Source organism: Macrosteles quadrilineatus, unplaced genomic scaffold (assembly GCF_028750875.1).
Source record: "Macrosteles quadrilineatus isolate MER2022 unplaced genomic scaffold, UCM_ALF_1.0 Scaffold_1__1_contigs__length_201487025, whole genome shotgun sequence".
Taxonomy (NCBI): Eukaryota; Metazoa; Arthropoda; class Insecta; order Hemiptera; family Cicadellidae; genus Macrosteles; species Macrosteles quadrilineatus.
In genome coordinates, this window is record NW_026542594.1 from 145,423,144 (window position 1) to 145,441,900 (window position 18,757).

Genomic DNA, 18,757 nt, shown 5'->3' on the forward strand with positions numbered 1-18,757 from the left:
ACACCCTTACGCTCTGGAGTGTCAAACGGCACTCAGGCCTACCTTACGGTTTTGACAGTTAAAGACACCTACGGCAAAGAATAGGACGGCACTCGCTCCGCATTCCCTATCTTGGTATGAATAGCAATGATGAAATGCGTCAGGGTCAGGGACACCCCATTATATTTTCGGTTACCTCCCGCTATCTCCGCGTCCCGCTATCTCCGTGTACCGCTATCTCCGAATTTCAGAGTGACCCCTATAATCCTCGGTTACTTCCTGCGTTAAGACTTTCCGTTCAAACCTAACCTAACCTACCTTAATTTAACTTAACTTAACTTAACCTAACCTAACCTAACCTGACCTGACCTAACCTAACCTAACCCACGGGTTAATTTTTCATCAAATCTTCCATCCACGGGGCTTCGCAGCCGTGGATGCAATGACAGCTAACAACGCAGTCAGTGACTGGATTATAAGGGTCACTCAAGAATTCGGAGATATCGGGACAGATTTGGGTTCGGAGATAGCGGAACGCGGAGATAGTGGGAGCACACGATATTTTCAACACTCTCCCTCGTCACTGCAATAGACCAGTATCAGCTGTTGATAACGCAGACGACAACCCAGAGTCAAGTCAGTCCATCACAACATAGCATAGTTCAGTCTGCTTCCTGCCATTTCCACGGCAATGGGTATAATTAATAGGCCTATCATGTTCGTTTTTATGATTTGTGTAAAATGTGTTTTATCTATTTATTCTGACGACACATGAAGTGGATCCTTTTGTTTGCCTGACGATGGTGGAGATATTTAAATAACCCCCAAAACATATGTAGCAATCATTTCTACATGTCATGGATTGTCTGAGGAGGTACTTTAGCCATTATTTGTCATTTAAACGCTATCCTGGGGCTATGAAAATGAATTTTAATTAATAATACACTCGTTATTACAGCGGCCCACTGCTTGAAACCTGTCACAGACAAAAGAAATCTCCGGGTAGCATTGGGTAAATTTCATCGATCATGGAACATCCCTGAGATTACTGAACAAAAACGTAATGTAAGTGCTACAATCAATTATGATACGCTTATGGTTCCAAATCACTACCGTATATTAAAATGGCTACGAGTCAGGATAGACATCCCTGTACCCCATATCTCTGTCAGGATAGACATCCCTGTACCCCATATCTATGAGTCAGGATACTCGTCCCTGTACCTCATATCCTTTGTGTAGAAAACGGCCTCTTTGTTTGAGTTTGTTGGTGTTATGCTCAATAAATAATTTGAATAATTCCAGAGGTTTAACTCTGCTAAAGGTAGAAATTATATATTTTTTTGAATAAATACAGGTTTAATAATCTCACTTTTGCCCTTGGGGTTAAAGATGATAAAAAAGGCTTCCCTGACTTGAATTTTTGAAATTATCTTCGTAAAATATGAAAAGTCATACAAACATGTGTTGACATAAGCTCCTTTTCTTGGTGGAACGACACAGTTATTGTTTATAATTCCATACTCATTTTGTAAATGTTTAACAAAATTAGTCTACTAAAGGCATCCTATTGACTAAACTTAGCCCTTGATTTGATAAAAATCCAATTAACTCTTAGTGTAAGTCAAGTCGTGGTATTCCTCCTAAAGGCTAGATTGACTTTACATGTTCTATCAAAATAGGCTTATTCAGCGGGTTCATAGTTTTGACTACACTGAAGTATTCATTTGCTTCTTAGTCCACATTTTAAAGTTTTTAATTGTTAATAGTATAACATTTTCCATTCAATGGATACGTTGGCTATCATTTTGTTTGAAAACGTACATGTAATCATGATGTTTAAAAACATCTTACTTTTATCATGATGTCTTGTAGGTTACAGATTTTAAATATACCCACGATTACAACCCAAATACACATGCATTCGATATCGGTTTGATATTTCTGAGTGAGAAGATCAAGTTTGGGGAGTATATCATGCCTGTGTGCCTGGATTTTGATGAAACAACGACTGAATTGCAGAATTCCAAGTCATATGTAAGTAAGGTTTTTCATATTATGACATTATATCTTTTTACAATTATTGTGTTTACAAAAGGTTTATGGGGATTTTCCATCAATTTTAAAAATTATTCTTGGTGAACATTCAAAACGTGGAAAAATTACATGGGTGGCCGAGTGGTTATGTGGTATGATTTTTAAACCATTGCACTCGGCTCACCTTCATATCTGAAAGTAGCCGGTTCGATTCCATGTGATATAGATTAATTATGGGTTTCTAACTGTTCTCTTAGATAACGAAAACAATGTCTAAGATGAAAATATACAGAAAATAAAAATACAACATGACACTCAACATCTAACCAAAGTTCAAAAATTAACATTTGTTAATTGCTGACTTTTGATATAAGTGCGGATGATTTTTTGTTAAAATATGTCCTCCTGATTTTGATTGTTCCTAAGTAATCAATGAGACCTGGATCTTCTTTGGCTTGGTAATTTAAATTACTCAAGTCATCAAACGAAGAGAAAACAACTATCCAGCGCAGCGTAGGTCTCGGTGCTGGGATCTTGTGGCTGGTATTTGACATGTGATACCTAAGAATACTAGAATACACTACCAAAATTAGCGCTCTTTTCTCTCGGGATTGGTGTAATATAAATAGTATTTTTTTTTACATGTTGTATACTCAAGTTTTGTGACTTTTACAACTGAACGTAAGAAAATGTGTTTTATAGGCTTATTACTAAATCTTAAACCTAAAATAGTACTATTTGTATCTAATATTTAGTACACTCACGGTTTCAAAACACACATTATCGAATTTCCCATACATAATAGGGAATAAGCTATTACCGTAGGTATAATGGTAAAAACTGGAGCCGGGACAGATTTACTTTTTTTATGTCCCCCGAGGCCAAAAACACCATCCGTTGAAATTCATAAATATATATATATATATTTATATATATTTTTTTTATAATTGTATAGGCTATCTATATTCATATATAGGATATAGCCTGTATATGTCCGTTAGCACGATAAGTCAAGCAAAAACTATCAGATTTAGATTGAATTTGATACAAACGTGAAAACCTACTAAAAAGATTTCGCGAACCAGAATGATCGGGAACGGGGTTTTATGGTGTAAAGATTGGGTTCTCTCATTTTTGCCCCTCAAAACATAACATTTTCCAATTCTTCTCTAAACTATTTTGTAGAGCTTAGAGCTTAAAAACAAATAATTTAGTATATTGAAGTGTTTTAGTACTGTTATTGATTACGGAGAAAATTAAAAAACATTGTAAACTTAAAATTCCCATTTTATTCTTATGGAGAATAAGAAAACTGTTGCAGTTCGCTTGTTTATGGAAATATTTTTATCAAACTTGACAAAATAATTTATTTTATACTAAGCTATTAATATTTTACAAAAAAAAACACACTTTATTACCCTCCCGGTAGCGGCAAGCCTAGGTACTTGTTAGACCTAATGTTATTTAAATACTGTATATTTAACTAAAAATAAAATTCGCTCAGTCTGCAGGTTTGCTGCGGTAGGGGTACTTTTACCAACCATAATTAAATTATCAGTAAACATAACATGGGGGACGAGGAACTGTGGCTAACAATGTTGCTATTTTTGATAAACTAACGTCAGATACATCTTTTGATAAAAGATACACCTTAAATAGTGAATTTCATTACAAGATTATAAAGTGAGTCATCGCATATCGCATATTAATTTGAGACCATACTGTTTAAAGTGCGCTATTTATGGAGCACTTTAAATACGGTCGAGAATATTTAATGATTTACTTGCACACGTGTTTTGAACGTTACTTTTCTCTACACTACAAAGACAATTGTTTTTTCCTACAGTCACCCTACAAAGTTGGCTTCCTTGTACTGTTTATAGTACAGAAAGCTGCTAATTGCTGCATATTTATACTTTGCCGTACGGTTTATACTTTGCCGTACGGTTTATACTTTGCCGCACATCAGGATTCCAACGAAACAACACAAAACAGCGTGGTTCCATTATGCACGTAATCCGTGTACGCTTGGAAATAGGTTGGCAACACTTAAAGATATTAATACTATGAGCAGCTGATTGACTATTATAACTACGATTTAACCTGTCATTTCGTGTTTATAGTTTCGGTATTTCTGAACTTTCTGGACTTTACTTTTAAACGTTTTTAAAACATTCCTACGATCTTAATAAACAATAAAATACCTTTAAAGCATTTTTTTAGGCGTGGAAACCACTTCAAATTACAAAAACATGCGGAACTATATTCTCAAAACGCGGAGCACATTTCTTGCCGAGGAAAAATAGCGGAGTGATACGGACCACGGGTACTACTTTCTCTAGGGCACCATTTGTGTTGCCAGCTGAACCTAAAAACGTGTTGCATAGTGTTTGAAAGACTAATTATTTATATGCTTTATAGTGACTGTAGGAAAAATATAATGTGTAACACGAGTGAAAAAGGCCTTTGCTGCACTCGAGATCATTCCACACTCGCCTGCGGCTCGTGCGTAAACATTGCTCTCGTGTGCAGCAAAGTGCCACTTTCACCACTAGTTACACAAATAACTATTTATTAACAATAGACATTGGAATATTTCTTAAGCTAGGAACATTTCAAAGCCAATAGAATTTTTTAGGTTAGGCCTTCTATAAGTTCAAATTTACATTTATTGTACAGTTTTGGTTGTTGCAAATTGAAACAGTTGATGCAACAATAACAAAAATGTTTGTTTGTTTATGTCGGCAAAATAAAAAAAAGTAAACATTACTTTTGCATAGTAAACATTCTTTTTACCCTCTTTTACTCGTAGTAAGAACGATACTTTTCACTACACCACACAGACAAATTATTTTTTAAATTAAAAAACACACATTGTCATATTTCTTTATTATAGTTATGAACATTTCAAAACTAATAGTATTTTTAGGTTAGGCCTTCTATTTACAATGGTGGCATGTCCATTTTAGTTTATGAAAAAATAACAAATGTCTTTTTGTATCTCGAAATAAAATTAAACATTATTAATTTTTTTTCACAGTAAACATTTATTTTGCGCAGTAACAATGAATTTTCTAAGGTGAACCATATAAACGCCATATAACGAAACCATTGATTTCACAGTGTAACTAAAACAATATTTCTGTTTTATTTTATTTGAACAGGGTTGAATATTTTTTTAACTTTGAAATGTTTGGGGAAATAAGTAAAAGTGTTATCAGGAGGTTCTTACTACTTGTTGAAGAATAAAGATTGTTTGCCTTGAATGAGTAGGCTTTATTTAACACAATTCAAGTAATGGAATTCATAAGTAAGAGTTAAATCTAGAGAATGAAATAATGATTACAAACATTCAACATAAACAAATAAAATAACAATGTCCAACAACAGCTGGGAATATTTTCTATCACATTCTTCCCCGCTAATATAATTTAAAGTCTTTAAGGTGAGAAGGTAGTTTCTTCTGTCTTGAGCTTCGTCTCTGTGATTGTGTTTCATCAGTCCTTAAGGTTTGTAGAGGCTCTTGAGTTGCAGATTCTTCTATCACCTCTGCATCGGGATGAGACACATCCTGGGTCTCGTCTACTAAGTTTACATCGCTATTAAGTTCCATTGTGTGGTTCTCCGGTGTTGATTCATCATCAAAATCTGTTCTCTCAGCTTGTTTTCCACAAGGAGCTAAGTTGCGTGTAGACACTGTTGTCTCACGCCCATCTGGCAATCGTACATGAGCGTAATCAGAGTTTCCTTCCAGCAATGTCACCTCCTGCACTATTGGTTCATACTTAGAGTTTCTGATAGGACGTCTCATCAACACTTTTCCAGGAGTCATCAACCAGGTTGGTGTGGAAACACCATTCTGTGATCTTCTGGGATGTCCAAACATTCGTTCATGTGGCGTACAATTCGTGGCAGTACAAAGCAAGGATCGGATAGAGTGAAGAGCTTCATCCAGAACTAATTCCCACTTTGTCACGTCAAGTTGATAGTTCTTAAGGGCAAGATCTACTGTTCTCCAGATTATACCATTATACCTCTCAACCTGGCCATTACACTGAGGGTTGTAAGCAGTAGTCCGACTAGAAGCAATGTCGTTTAAAGCGAGAAACTCCTTTAGTTCTTTTGAAAGAAAAGAAGATCCCTGATCGGAGTGAATGTAGCTAGGAGTACCGAACAATGAAAATAACTGTTTCAGTTTGCAAATAACAGTCGAAGAGGACATATCAGGACAGGGGTACGCAAATGGAAATCGTGAGTACTCATCAATGATTGTTAGCATATACCGATTTCTTGTAGAAGAGGGAAGAGGACCCTTAAAATCCAGGCTAAGACGTTCAAACGGTGATGTTGCTTTTATTAATTTTCCATCATGTTTGAAGAATCTTGGTTTTACTTCAGAACATACCTTACAGGAAGCAGTCATTTCTTGGATGTCTATTGAATCCACAGAAGAAACATCTGTTATTACTCCCAGAAGTAGCGGCTATGGTTGGATTATTTGTATCATCGTCTTGAACGATTGAGTTTTCTTGTTTTATAACTGAATTGAGATTTGAGCTGGGTTGATATAGGAGGGCTTGTTGTTGTGCACTTTCCAAACAACGGGCCTGTTCATAAGCATCTTGAAGAGGCAGCTTAAAGTTCTCTAGCAGTCTCTGGCGAATGTGTGGAGCAATCAGACCATTTACAAATGCATCTCTAATGCAGTCATCTCTATTTTCTTCTGCAGAAGTAGCTTTAAAATTGCAGTCTTTGCTGAGTATCTTTAAAGCTTCTAGATATTGGTCAACTGATTCTCCTGGTTGTTGCTGTCGAGTAGATAACTTATGGCGAGCAAATACTTCGTTCACTGGCTTACAATATAGATTTTGAAGATTACCAATTGCATCTTTAAAATTCAAACATTCACTGATATAAGTATATACTGAAGGCACCACATAGTTGATTAGAAGTTTCAATTTCTCAGATTCATTTGCTTCTGTCACTTCAATAAAATTTGTAAATGTCCTGAGCCAGTGATTCCATTCCATTGCTGCTGTAGAAGAGTTTGGATCTATTGAAAGTTTTGCTGGAGCAAAATGTTTTTCCATGATTGCAGATATTGTGTTAAATAAATTGTTGAAGAATAAAGATTGTTTGCCTTGAATGAGTAGGCTTTATTTAACACAATTCAAGTAATGGAATTCATAAGTAAGAGTTAAATCTAGAGAATGAAATAATGATTACAAACATTCAACATAAACAAATAAAATAACAATGTCCAACAACAGCTGGGAATATTTTCTATCACACTACTGTTTCTTTCATATAAGGAAATTCGCTAAAATGTAATGTTTATATTCCTCAACCGACAAGTTTGTTATCTTTTATAGATCCATTCAACCTGCTCTAGGTCATTTGTCTTATCAAATTTTACCATCGTTCGAACTTCCCCATGAGCTTTACTCCTTTGTAATTTTTCAATTGATTATTTCTTTCTTTTGTTAGTCAAACCAAAATAAATTCTAAAGTGTTTATTGAGTTTGATTTTATAGATAGGTTATTTTATTTTTCATCCTGTATGAGTCAAGTCTGTGTATATTTAGGAGGTCAATGTAATATATAGCTGTACCAAAAAGGCTTCATTAAAATACAGTATATCTCCTTAAAAATGGCATACTTTTATTCCCTATTTAAATAACACTAGTTTAACGAGTACTTAGGTTTGCTGCTACAGGAAAGGCAATGAGAGGTTTTTAGAGTTAAATTTTTATCGTATAGAAAATAAATAAATTTTCAAAATTTGTTTGTAAACAAGCAAACGACAAAAGTTTACTGATTCTCCATAAGAAAAACATAAGAATTTCTAATTTACAGTTTTTTTTATATATTTTCTCCGTAAGCATCAGGCATACAACAATACTTATTTCAATATGCACATTTTTTTAGCTCTACAAAATAGTCTGGAAAGAAATTGCAAAATTGTTATGTTTTTAGGGTCAAAAATGGGAAACCCCATTTTTACCCCCATAAACCCCCTTTCCCATAGTCCTACCTCGTTGCGCGAACTCGTTCGAATAAATGTAGGTTCACACGTTTATACCAAATTTAATCGAAATCGGATCATTTTCGCACGAGTTATCGTGCTAACGGACATAAATACAGGGTTAGTAAAAAGTGTGGAGACCCCCTGTTATTTTTTTAACGGCCCATACTAGAAAAAGTAAACTCGGCACACCTTTATGACATGTTATGAAGTACTTTTTGGGCATAACCGTCACTTTGTGTACATCCCCAAAATGGGGGATTTTGGGGGAAACTAAAAAATGTCTAATACAAAGACCCATCGAGTGACCCCTCATTTTGAAGGTACTGGTAAAAAAAAAACCAACAACTTAGAGGTCTTTATCTCAATTCAGTAAAAAATGGCAGCCAATTGAAATTCTCAGAAGTTCAATTTAACTTACAGCTTTCCAAGTCTGGAGACCTGCTGTAAATTTTCTAGCGGCTCACACTAGGAAAACTAAACTCTACACACCTTTTTGGCATGTTATGAAGTACTTTTTAAGCCTAATAGCCACTTGCTTACCAAACCCAAAATGGGGGATTTTGGGGGAAACTCAAAAGTTTTAAATGATAAGCCCCATCGAGTGACCCCTCATTTTGAAGGTCCTGGTAAACGAAAACTAACAACGCAGACTAGAGGTTTCTATTTCAATCCAGTAAAAAATGGAAGCTGATTGAAATCTTTAGAAATTGGAAATAACTTGCAATTTTATGTTCAATTAGCTGCCATATTTTACTGTGTTAAGATAGAGACCTATAGTTGGCGTTGTTACTTTTCTTTTATTATGACCTTCAAAATGAGGGGTCACTCGATGGGGCTTATCATTTAAAACTTTTGAGTTTCCCCCAAAATCCCCCATTTTGGGTTTGGGAACTTATGAGAATTTCAATTGGCTGCCATTTTTTACTGAACTGAGATACATACCTCTAGTTTGCGTTGTTGGTTTTATTTTACCAGGACCTTCAAAATGAGGGGTCACTCAATGGGTATTGGTATTTAAAGTTTTTTAGTTTCCCCCAAAATCCCCCATTTTGGGGATGAACACCAAGTGGTGGTTATGCCCAAAAAGTACTTCATAACATGCCGTAATGGTGTGCCGAGTTTAGTTTTTCTAGTATGGGCCGTTAAAAAAATAACAGGGGGTCTCCACACTTTTTACTGACCCTGTATATAATACTGTATAGCTTAATCGACACGCCGAGTATATTAATTTAAAATTAGCAACCTCTTCGTGGGACATTCTGTAAATTGGAAATTATACATAAACACAAGTGAATATATGATTGAATGAATTAAAACGGATGGTGTTTTTTGGCCTGTGGGGGCCTCAAAACGAAATACCCCCGCCGCAGAAAACCTGCCGTCCAAGCGAATTTCCATTTGCCTGAATTGATTATCAATTAATCTATTTATAACATTAGGTTTAACGAGTACCTAGGATTGCTGCTAGAAGGAAACTAAAAAAGTGTGTTTTTAAGTAAAATAATTATAGCTTAGTATAAAATCATTAAATTTGCCAAGTTTGATCAAAATATATCCATAAACTAGCAAACTACAACATTTTACAAAAATCGGTCCCGGGTCTAGGTTTTACCATGAGTCCTACGGTAATAGCTACTTCCCTATAGGGAAATTCGCTAAAAGTATATCGGCCCCTTGTTCAGGTCTGTACCATAAGACCTGCCGTAATAGCTTATTGCCTATATGGGAAATTCACTAAAACTAGGTACAATAAAACACGGAACACATAAAATAAGAACACTGCGATATCACTTATGGCGTGCGACGTGCGACGTGTCAGCAGTCTGTAATGTAACTTTATCCGAACGAGATACTGTAGTGGCAACGAGCCTTGTAATCTACAGGTGTATGTATATGAGCATATTAGGTAAATGTTGCATATTACATAATACATAACAATACATAATTAATTACATAGTAATTATATTACGGAATGTTTTTTAAATTTAAGTTCAAACAAATTATTACGTCCTGTTAAAACATGTCCTTGCACTCTTTAGTTTAGAATCCGGTTTTAAACCCCATGATTCTGGATTTTACTTCAAAAATCAAAGTTATAGAAAACAGTTTGACGATACAATATGAACCATTCTTGACCTACAACGTGTTTGGTAGAATTTAAAATATCTATCCATGTCCGACAACTAGTGTTTAAGCTTGGGAATGGGTAGGGAGTTGAATCTTTTTTTTTAAAGGATGCAACAAGTGAATTTCTTGTTTAAGGTCAGTAATGGATGCAAAGCCAATCATTTACGTATTCTCTTGTTCTCCGTCTGCGTCTGACGGACGGACTCTTGTTCATCACGTTGACTATAATGAATTGGTGTTTAACTAATAATTTCTAGGTTTGTCCCAGTTCTTTCATCTTCATGCACGTGTTACAGGTAGTCGGTTGGGGCCGGGTAGGAGCGAATGGACCAGCAAGTGAAACCCTTCTTTACAACACGTTGACTGTAATGTCAGAGGCTGATTGTAAACAAGTACTTCCTTACTATACTCTGGTGCATGAAAAGTTCTGCGCTTATAAAAACAACTCAGGTAAATACAAATGATTCTAAAGTCTAGACATCTAAGGGATGAAAACGGCATTGTAATGAGAGGGAGTCAATTAAATTATGTTCTGGGACTACCCCAATTAGACGATTTTTAAAATGTAAGACAAAGAACATATACATATCCATACTGTTTTACTACTTGCTCTGGTATAGCGCAATCCCTTCTGGGAAAAATAAGAGGCGTGAAACATGGAGGATGGTGGAGAACAGGAGTTTTATATTTGGAACCAAAGATACTTGAAATCATTCACTTGCACTTGTGTTTATGTATATTACATTCAATTTACAGAATTTCCCGCGAAGAGGTTGCTAATTTTAAACCAATACTCGACATGTAGAACAAGCTACAAACATGAAACTCTACAATTATAATAAATGTATATGTAAAAGAATAGCCCTAGCGTCTCATTTGATTCTGTTTGGTCAGAAAATAATGCGGAACAACAAAATAACAACAAAATTTGCAAAAAGGTTTGCTAGAGTGATTTAAAATGGTGCATGGCAATTTCGTGATCAGTTTGAATACATTATTATGAATCAAATTAAATTCATTTATAACTTTTTCTACTGTCCTATCTCTTTTAAGAAACTTTAATTTTATTTTGCTGTGGAATTTAAAGTATGTATAGTGTATAATGTGTTTGGTATATTAGTTTAAAATAGCAACCTCTTCGTGGGACACCCTATGTTCAGTAAAAAACTACTAAATCTATATAAAAATCTAATGGTGTCCGTCTGTATATGTATTACTATTTAGTGTAAAATCTACTGAACTGACTGGGCTTAAACTTAACAAAAATATAGCTACCATACCAAGGATTGTAATAGGACTATTCACACTTCGATACTGACCGTGGGCTTTGGCCCTTTGGCTTTCAAAGTTCTGAAGTGAGGATTTTAAAAGTAAATATTGTTTGGTCTCCATTTTTTTTTTTTTTTTTAGGGTGAGGAGGGAAAATGCTTTTACGCACACAGGTAGCCAGCCTGTAGTGTGAGACTCCTGAGTTTATCACAGACTACTCACTAAAAAACCCCCTCTACTCTGTTGGACACAGACCTGGAATTGTTTGTCACATTACTTCAAGTCAGGCCAACATGTGACCTAAGCCCACAGGGCTCGCACCGTTTCTGGCATTATTTATTTTTTGACCTACACCGCATCCCGGTCGAGGTCAAGCTTCTTGGCACGGAGAACACCCTGGATGTAAAGTGACACACAGGTCCAATTGTCCTCACCCTCCATCATCATCGGTATGACCGTGTCCACCGACAGCAGTCCTACGAACTGTTGAGCCTCTAGGCGGGGCCTTTCCCAATGCTGGCAGTGGAAGAAAGTGTGTTCCACGTCATCGGGAATGCCTGGGCAGTATATGCAATCGGGTGACACGGCTTTGCCCATCCTGAACAAGTACGACCGGAAAAAGCCGTGACCCGTCAGAAATTGGGTGAGGTAGAAGTTCACCTCTCCGCACCGCCGATTAACCCAAGGTTGGACCTGTTGTATCAGTCGCCTGGTCCAGAGCCCCCTTGTCTCCTGTTCCCAGCTCTCCTGCCACAGCTGGAAGGTCCGGGTGCGTTCCTCAATACTTGCCTGGTCCTCCCCACGGCGCTGATAAATTGCCCTCCTCTCCGCCGCCAAAAGTTTGACGGGGATGACTCCAGCAACCACCAGGACGGCGGGTTCGGACACTGTTCGATAGGCAGATGCTACCCTTAGTGCTGCCTGACGCTGCACTCGGGCGAGCCGCATTCTATATACCTCCTTATTGAGAGCGTCTGCCCAGACCTCCGCACCGTACAGGAGCACTGACTGGACCGCAGACATCAACAGCCTTCTGCGGCTGGACCGTGGACCTCCGACATTGGCCATTAACCGACTAAGGGAAGAAACCATTTTAGCGGCCTTGTCCGCCGTACGGGTGATCTGGTCTCGCCAGCTGAGCTTGCTGTCCACCATGACCCCAAGGTACTTTGCGGCACGAGTGGTTTGGACTTCAACGTTCCCCACCATCAAAGGCACGATGGTGTCAATCCTCTTTTTAGTCAGAATGACAATCTCAGTTTTGCTCAGAGCGAGCGAGAGACCATGTTCTGCCATCCATGCGTTAATGGTTCGCATGACTCGATTTAGTTTCAGCTGGGCAAGCTCAATGCTACGTGCAGCTATTAAAGCCGCAACGTCATCTGCATACCCAACTAGGACAGTTTCCTCAGGCATCTCGGATCTCAAGAGGCTGTCGTAGGCGACGTTCCAGAGGTCCGGGCCCAGTATGGATCCTTGAGCAGCACCAGAAGTTACATCCATCGTCCTGGAGCCTTCTGTAGTGTCGTAAATGATGAGGCGGTACCGGAGGTAGTCCTCTATCATGCGCATGAGGTATGCCGGGACGTGGAAAGTGTTCTCCAGTGCGTCGAGCATATCGCACCACCTCGCGGAATTAAATGCGTTTCGCACATCAAGTGTTACAAGCAGCACAACCCGACGAGAATAGTTGTTAAACTCCTCAGCTCTCATTACGGCTCGCTTTACCTCCTCAATAGCGTCAACCGTTGACCGTCCCTTCCTGAAACCGTACTGACGAGGGGATAGATTCCCTGCAGCAACCACGGCTGAATTCAGTCGGGAACGGATCAACTTTTCCAAGACTTTCCCAGCAGTGTCCAACATACAGAGAGGTCTGTAAGAGGAGGGTTTGGTCTCCATGGCCATGGCCGTAATGAAAAGATTCACAATGTTTACATTTGCTTCGACATTTCAATGTAAACAAGAATAACTGCCAAATTATTGCTTATTTCACAATTTTCAGACAGCTGATCCAAAGAAATTAAATATGATTTTACACAGCTATGTGGTAGGTTTATTTAATCTAAATCTTTATCATAGATTATTTATTCTAAAACTATGTTAATGATGTTTATAATTCGTGTCCTCTTCCCGTTGCAAAGCACGGGTATAACAGCTAGTAGGCCTGTACTATAAATATAACATTTCATATTCGACGTAATGATTGTTATTAATATTATTAAGAAAGCTAAAATAAAGCCAATAATTACAATCAACCGTTATAGAGTTGACATGTCTCTTAGATTTTTTATTCTTAAATAAAATAAGGCAGAACGTGGAAGAATAATTATTTAATCAACATGACATAAACATTTGTGTTACAGAACATTAACCTTCGACAGAACTCACTCTTGTAAACATACATGAATTGGTACAACAAAGGAATTCATATACAATTCAGACAAGTAGGGGTAAATTTAAATAATCATGTGTTAGATGTGTTGGCTGATGTATTATATAATCTTAGCAATGTCCACTTAGCCTTAGGTGGGTCACACACATAATATGCATCTCGCACGGTGCGAGTAGCATTTCTGATGCCAAGTAGCACTGTGCGAGATGATTCACGCTGCATGGTCGTGGCACGTGCTAGTAGCATCGAAGTATATAACACATACTTTGATGGCTAGTAGTGGCTGGTAGCAAGGTGACTTGATGCTCACACACTGTTAAACTTATGTTGAGGTTATTTCGGATATATTTGTGGCCCACCTTTCTTATTTTCCCCTCATTTTTCGATCGAAAATTTTGTCGTAGTAAAGTATGTGTTACACTCAAATTCCGAACTCGGACAATGTCCGAAATCTTTACCCACTTCGCGATGTGGACAGTGTGAAATACCCACGTCATGGAGTGAGCATTTATTCGGACATTGGCCGAAGCGAAATAGCCAGACCGCGTTGTGGGTAAATTGATTTACTCAAATGCCGAAGTTTAAACGTTCTTCGGCGATTTAGTAGATCCAAATTACCCACAACGCGATGTGAGAAAAAGTAAGTGACCACGTCGGGTTGTGGGTATTTCTAGTTTGCGCAGACCCCAAATTCTCGTTCTCATAGACTTCCATAACGAAGACATAAATATACAGAAGTTAGCATACCTTTGTGCACTCTTCACACCAGAAAATCTGCAATTGACACAACACTGGAAAACTGTGTAGTTTCCTTAAAAATCCAGACTCAAAAAATGTCCAGAACACGGAAAGAAAATTAATCCCAGTTTCAGTCGGAGATAATTTCAATTTGCAATGGTCAGCATTCATGTTGACCGGGGACTCAAAAACATTGAGTTCTGGACAAATAGATCTGAAGACCATTTACAATGGGACGCCAAATAAAATTATTTTCACCGTGGATGGACATGATGAGCAAGTAAACGTACGCAAAGAAGCAATGATGTAATCGAATCCAAGCCAGGTTTTATCAGGTGTGGTTGCAAGAGGAACTGTTTAGGTAAATCGTGAAAATGTATTGGGTTATACCGTTATACATAAAAAGTTAATGTATGGATCATAAACATAAACAAATGACGTTTTTGGCCCGAAAATAAACATTATTTAACATTGCTTAAATGGAACTGCCAAAACACATGTTCAATGCTATTAGTATAGGATTCGGGCCAACAACGTCATTTGTTTATGTTTATGATCCATGCCGGTATTTTTCTAGTATTCGTGGTAACAAAGTAGACGTAGGTAATGCACAGTAGTGTGCAATTGTCTCTGTTTTAAGGTTGCTAGCATAGCGGAAAAACATTACAGTATTTCATAGTATGTATATTTATTAACGGGCATTTTTATGATTTTTCCTATTTGGTAGTTTGCTGTTTACCTGCATTTTTCTAAAATGTTATTTATACTCGTTCATTAAATAAATATAATTGTAAACGTAATTAAATTTTATTTTACCTAGTGATTGTAGATTTCATTTAGATATTTGTGTATGCGTTAGTTTTGTACATGCTATTCTATTTAGCATTTGCACAAACTAGAAATATCCACTACCCGACGTGGGCAATTACTTTTGGGTATTTTTGATTTACTCAGTCGCCGAAGAACGTTTTAACTTCGGCATTTGAGAAAACTAGTTTACCCACAACGCGAACGCGGTTTAGGGATTTCGCTTCGGCCAATGTCCGGAACAAATTCTCACTCCGCGACGTGGGTATTTCACACTGTCCACATCGCTAAGTGGGTAAACGTTTCGGACATTGCCCGAATTCGGAGTTTAAGCGAAACATATATACTGGTCTTATTTGTATATCTTGTGAGTCCATATGAAATGAGTTCCTATTATGTGAGTTTCAATTTGTTGCAGATTCTACGACCCAGCAAGGGGACAGTGGAGGGGGTCTGACCGCCGTCTACAGGGATGGTTTACATTACATTGTGGGCATTACCAGCACTAAGCATAATTTGGTCGTTTCTGTGTTTACAAACGTCAAATATAGACATCATATCACCTGGATTCAAAATCAAAAAAGACTATTCGAAAACCTGTATTCCAGTTGACTAGTACTTATAATATTTAACTTATGAGTTTACGTAAAGCTTTCCTACCTGTCTTGCCTTTTAAATAAATCTTTGTACAATTAACATGAAACCATACAGTACCAATAGTCAATGGTACAACCAACCACAAGTTAATGCCAATCCATGTACATCATTTGCTCGAGGACTTGTCAGGTAATGATGGAGGACTTCTCAGTTACCACATCATAAGACAGAATTTATCCATTCAGTGATCAACTAAGCTATAGTTACTAATGTAGTTATATTCTAGTACCAATGTGGTATTAATAATTTTGAAATAACACATTTCCCAGAATGCCGCTATTTTACCTTGGATGACGAGTAAGTTATGTGCATAAATCCTTCTGCATAAATGAGATATAGACCTTTAACCAAAGCTTATGTTATATTTACTCCTTAATTGAAAGGAAGGGGGTTTGTAATGAAATCCGTTCATAACGTTGAGGATTAATTTAACTATAAGAATGTGTAGAATTTAAATGTACAAACAATTCTTGAACCAATTTTACATTAACCATAGATTAAATACACTGGTGACAGTTTAAACACTCACTAAAATCCAAACAAAGTACGACGAACAATTTATAAACTTGAAACGGAGTTATATCAATGATTTCGCCAAATAACCGAATAACAAGGGTTTTGCAACCATTGTTATAACGGAACATCGATATTTCATGTGGCTGTTTTGCAATACAATAATTTTTTATGGATATATTGGATGCGTCATTTTGTTTGGAGTAAAAGAATTTCGTAACTCAACATAACTCAATTTCGTAAAAGGATTGATTGAGAACCTCAGAATTTATGGAGAAAATTATATTCAATATCAGTGGCCATTGTCGATCTTCATTTTACCTGATGGTTTAGTGTATATGAAACACAAAAAGATAGTCTGGAAACTTTCACAAATCGAATATAGTTTAGTAGATTGTTAGTTTGCGTTATTTTCCACGCATTTAAAAGGTTACCAACCCATCCACACTCAGGATTTTTTAGCTTCCTCCTAATGTTCCTGGTTTCACCCATAAATGTTTAAGAACATATTTTTAAGTATGATATGGTTGGTAGTTATGTTGTATATCCTCGTTTTCACCGCCAGTTGCCTACGTTATCTCCGCACCAAGTATTGTGTAAAACCAAACGTCTCCGTTATTCTGAACTCTTCGCTATCTTTATGTCCAATATTATTCTGAATGTTACATTTCCCTCTACAAAGACGAGTACAAGTATTTAAATAAATTTATTTATTCACAAAAGCTTGGTTTGTAGGAAAATCCCGTTTTGTCTTAGCATAATTTTACTTCTAAGCTAGCTACTTAATAATGAATTACTTTTAAGCTCAGTTTGCATGCTAACAACATTCCATCCAACATTCTATAGAGTAAGACATTTTTTTTGGTGTTTTAAAGACATAAAATACTAAAGATGTTATGAGCGTTTTATGTAAACTATTAGTGGAAATAACATCATCTCAGCATTTGTAAACCATACTGTAAACATTTTCCTCGCATAATGGTTTATGATATTTTATTTAACCCACTAAAGGTACATATAGACGGTAAGTGTTTTAATTTGTATATGAAATTACAGTGTTCAAACGATCAGAGACAACTTGTTAAACTTGTTGTTAATATAATCCCTTGCTCGATTAATAAGGTAAATGTAAGGTTAATTAGTGTTTTGTTAATTCAATGCTACAGCAGTAAAACATAAATTAACATTAACCTTTTCATGCAACAAAATGTCTTACCATTTCATTAAATATAATCCAAAGGGCTACGGATAAGAGTAATAGTTTCACAATTGAAAACACAATACCATTTACAAATGCCCTGTGGTAGTATTTACCATGGTGCAGAGACATTTTTATTATTGACTATGAATGTTGTGAACTGGATGTACTGAGGTAACTACCGGTATCGTTAAATATTTAGAGTATTCTTAACGAGTGACTGTATAATCATAATTAAGTGATAATTAAGTGATGCAAATTGGTTAGGGAATTAGACCACGTTGCATGCAGAAAACATTCGTTTCACATTTAAAGTACGTGAAATCAATGCAGCGCTAATACCATATGTTTTACTAGCTACCAAGGTCACTCTCATTTAAGACGGTATGTAAATAAAATTGTCGCTAGTGTTCAGCGAAACCTTCGGACCAAATTTAAGAAGGAGACTTATTCTCATCGAAACTGCATAGCTCGTTGGATGAGGTGATTCAAGGCAACTGTATGTTTGTGCACCGGGAAGAGTTGGCCGTCCTCCTCCTCAGACTCCGCCAGCTGCTGTGGACAGAATTGAAGCTAAGTTTGCGCGGATTCGAAAAACCCCCGACAGTTAAAGCTACAGTAGTAGGGAACTTCACTTACCGCAGTCACAGTCTACGGTTTTACGCAAGCATTTGAGACTAAACCCGAATAAACTGCAGTTATTACAAGCATAGCAGTTAAATTCAAGCATTAAATCTTACTGATAAGCCAAAACACACACATTTTTGCCATGATAGCTTTGATTCGTTTTTTTTTTATGATATTCTTCGATTTTTTGACGTTGGCATTCTTCGTGGTACTCAACTAAGCATCTATTAGGCTAATAAGCATAACCTTGTTAAAACAAACTTATAAATACGCCCTTTCTATTGGTGTAACAATCAGCTATTTGAAATCACGGAAGCATACGTACCAACCATTTATAATTTCGCACCATTCTTTTTAATAACCACGTATTTTGTGGCGATGG

General features: G+C 36.8%; 2 protein-coding genes across 3 annotated transcripts in view; both read left to right on the forward strand.

Moving 5' to 3' along the window:
- LOC128986464 (modular serine protease-like) overlaps positions 1 to 16,024 on the forward strand; it is a 28,999-nt gene extending 12,975 nt beyond the window's left edge. Inside the window, exons 8-11 of the mRNA XM_054406853.1 lie at positions 938 to 1,044; positions 1,855 to 2,016; positions 10,468 to 10,621; positions 15,799 to 16,024. Of these exons, the coding sequence (XP_054262828.1) occupies positions 938 to 1,044; positions 1,855 to 2,016; positions 10,468 to 10,621; positions 15,799 to 15,992 (617 nt within the window). The 3' untranslated portion in view covers positions 15,993 to 16,024. The remainder of the gene's footprint in view (positions 1 to 937; positions 1,045 to 1,854; positions 2,017 to 10,467; positions 10,622 to 15,798) is intronic.
- The window catches only part of LOC128986491 (adipocyte plasma membrane-associated protein Hemomucin-like), a 438,949-nt gene that overhangs the window by 391,913 nt on the left and 28,279 nt on the right, over positions 1 to 18,757 (forward strand). Inside the window, exon 1 of one of the 2 annotated variants that reach the window (XM_054406903.1) lies at positions 16,128 to 16,166. The exons of the other annotated variant lie outside the window; for it this stretch is intronic. The gene's annotated coding sequence lies outside the window, so the exon portion shown is untranslated. Of the gene's footprint in view, positions 1 to 16,127; positions 16,167 to 18,757 lie in introns of those variants that run through there. 2 annotated transcript variants of the gene reach the window in all.